The sequence below is a fragment of the Priapulus caudatus genome, unplaced genomic scaffold (assembly GCF_000485595.1).
Source record: "Priapulus caudatus unplaced genomic scaffold, Priapulus_caudatus-5.0.1 Scaffold263, whole genome shotgun sequence".
Lineage (NCBI taxonomy): Eukaryota > Metazoa > Priapulida > Priapulimorpha > Priapulimorphida > Priapulidae > Priapulus > Priapulus caudatus.
Genome location: NW_014577324.1, coordinates 198278 through 200430, shown reverse-complemented (window position 1 = coordinate 200430; position 2153 = coordinate 198278). Strand labels below are relative to the sequence as shown.

Sequence of the window (2153 nt, the reverse complement as noted above, 5' to 3'; positions counted from 1 at the left end):
CCCCCACCCTCCATCTGCGATAGTGGGCGTGTCCTAACAATGATGTGTACGCAACTGCGTGTCTACATATCTGCGCCTAACAAATGTGGTACTACGCACGACTGAAATTTTACGTTTATAATCGTAGCAACAGACCTCAGATGAGCCCAGACGCTCTGCGGCTCTTGTTATTTATAGTCTTTCTTTGTCAATAAGGTTTGAATATTTACAAAGCTCGCCGTAGAAATATTAATGTGTGTGCTGCAGATCCCACTAGAGTAACGCTTAATTGTACACGTTTCGTTCTATCGTTCTTAAATCCTAAAAACTCAGAATTCCAAAACATATCTGGCCCGAGGGGGTTTGGTATGAAAGATTGTAGACCTGATATAATAGTACGTTATGGAAACATACGCGGAAAACGCGTGTAATGTTATTTTTCATATGCATCGTGACATATTTTGGCACAGCTAGCCCTTTCGTTTTGGCAACCACTTGGAAATTCATTAGCACCGTATAGAGCTAGAAAGAGCGGTATCTCAGGGCAACCTTGTACCTATTTCACCTTTCGCTCTACAATCTTGTTGAGGAGTGAATGGTTTATTATACGGGTAGAGAGCTACATGTCGCGGGAACAGCATGTTTTGTCGTGATGTCAGCACTACCACCAGTTTATATCCAGACGTCGCAGCTTTTCTATCTGTGTCAGTACGAATGTATTATATCGCGCTTTGTGCCCACTGGGGTGATATTACATTGCGCGAGACTCCCTAAAACATTCTTACGGTGTTAGCAGAGCAACGTTATATATCCGTACAAAAACGACTATATCGTTTCAGAACTAAACTATTGCATAAACTATTGTAACTGGAATATACGTGGGCATATTTCCTTGTACCTCGTTGGCGAGTGATAGATAGTGTACCTACCGAGTAGGGTACGTAGGCCTACGTATAGTGAGGCAAGCATTGCTATCTGACATAATTATTATATATCACATCTGTGATCACTTAATGATCACATCATCCTTTACGTTGGACAGTTAACATGTCGTGGTTTAGAAGAAGATGTCATGAAAAGTACCAAAGCATGTTATTAAAATCCATTTAAATTTCGTTAAAATTTGAAAAAGAATTTATGTTAAAATTTTAATCAAAGATGCAAATAAAACCATATTACATCATACTGCATTAATGGTTACCGTAATATCATAGCGTGTTTCATAGAAAAATTTTACTACAATACGAATAGCAGGCGAATAGAGTTTGTTCTAACTTGCAGCTGATTGCAGTTGACTGCAGCTGACTGCAACACAATTAATATATGTGTGTAGTTTGGAATGTTACGTGAACATTGAAATTTTCAAATAAATAACCAATTTTCTATCGTTGCATTTATACCTCTTTAAGAAATATTAATATGATAAATTGCCGAAATTAAATTAATTTCCGTAACTCTGCTCACTGGTCCATTTTCTACAACTTCTTTATAAAATAAGATCACATCTCAGAACGTCTCAGATAGTATGGCTTCCCCATGACTCTGGCTGTCCACCAAACTCCTGTCACAGAATTATATGGTCACATCTGCAGAGTGTCAGTAGCCGTAGCTAGCATGCCATTAGCAGTTACAACAGCAATAGAAGGAGCAAGTACACCAACAGTATTCTCTGGAATAGAATCGCCGGCGGCGACAGCAGATTAACTACTCATAGCCAAAAAAATAATTGTAATAAATTATGTTTAATAGATTTATTAGAGATCAGTGGCTTCGACAAGGCGTATACATTGTACAGATTCCCAATAGGTGGCGCGGCGAACTTCGAACGTTACCAACATGGCTGCGTCCTTGATAAAGTAAGTCCCTCTCAGAAAAATGTTTGTTATCATGCTATCGGCTCATCGATAGTCATGTCCAGCTGTCTTATTTTATTACAAAATATGTGACTACATTGAATTTCATATAGCTAAATGGAAAATTTCAAGAAGCCGGTTGCTAGTAACAAAAATATAATAGACGACTTGCAGGCAATGATGCCATGGCACATAGTCATAGGCTAGATACAATAATGTAACCCAAACCCAAGAGGATAGGGTTACAACGCGAGCCTATACCTTTTTGCGGAGGAATGCCCGAGTGAATCACTCGGGCCGGTTTGCTGGTGTATTTTCAGA

General features: G+C 39.0%; 1 protein-coding gene across 1 annotated transcript in view; it reads left to right on the top strand.

The window, feature by feature from the left end:
* The first annotated feature begins 1810 nt into the window (after window positions 1–1810).
* LOC106808262 overlaps window positions 1811–2153 on the top strand; it is a 3275-nt gene continuing 2932 nt past the window's right edge. Inside the window, exon 1 of the mRNA XM_014810898.1 lies at window positions 1811–1835. Within this exon, the coding sequence (XP_014666384.1) occupies window positions 1816–1835 (20 nt within the window). The 5' untranslated portion in view covers window positions 1811–1815. The remainder of the gene's footprint in view (window positions 1836–2153) is intronic.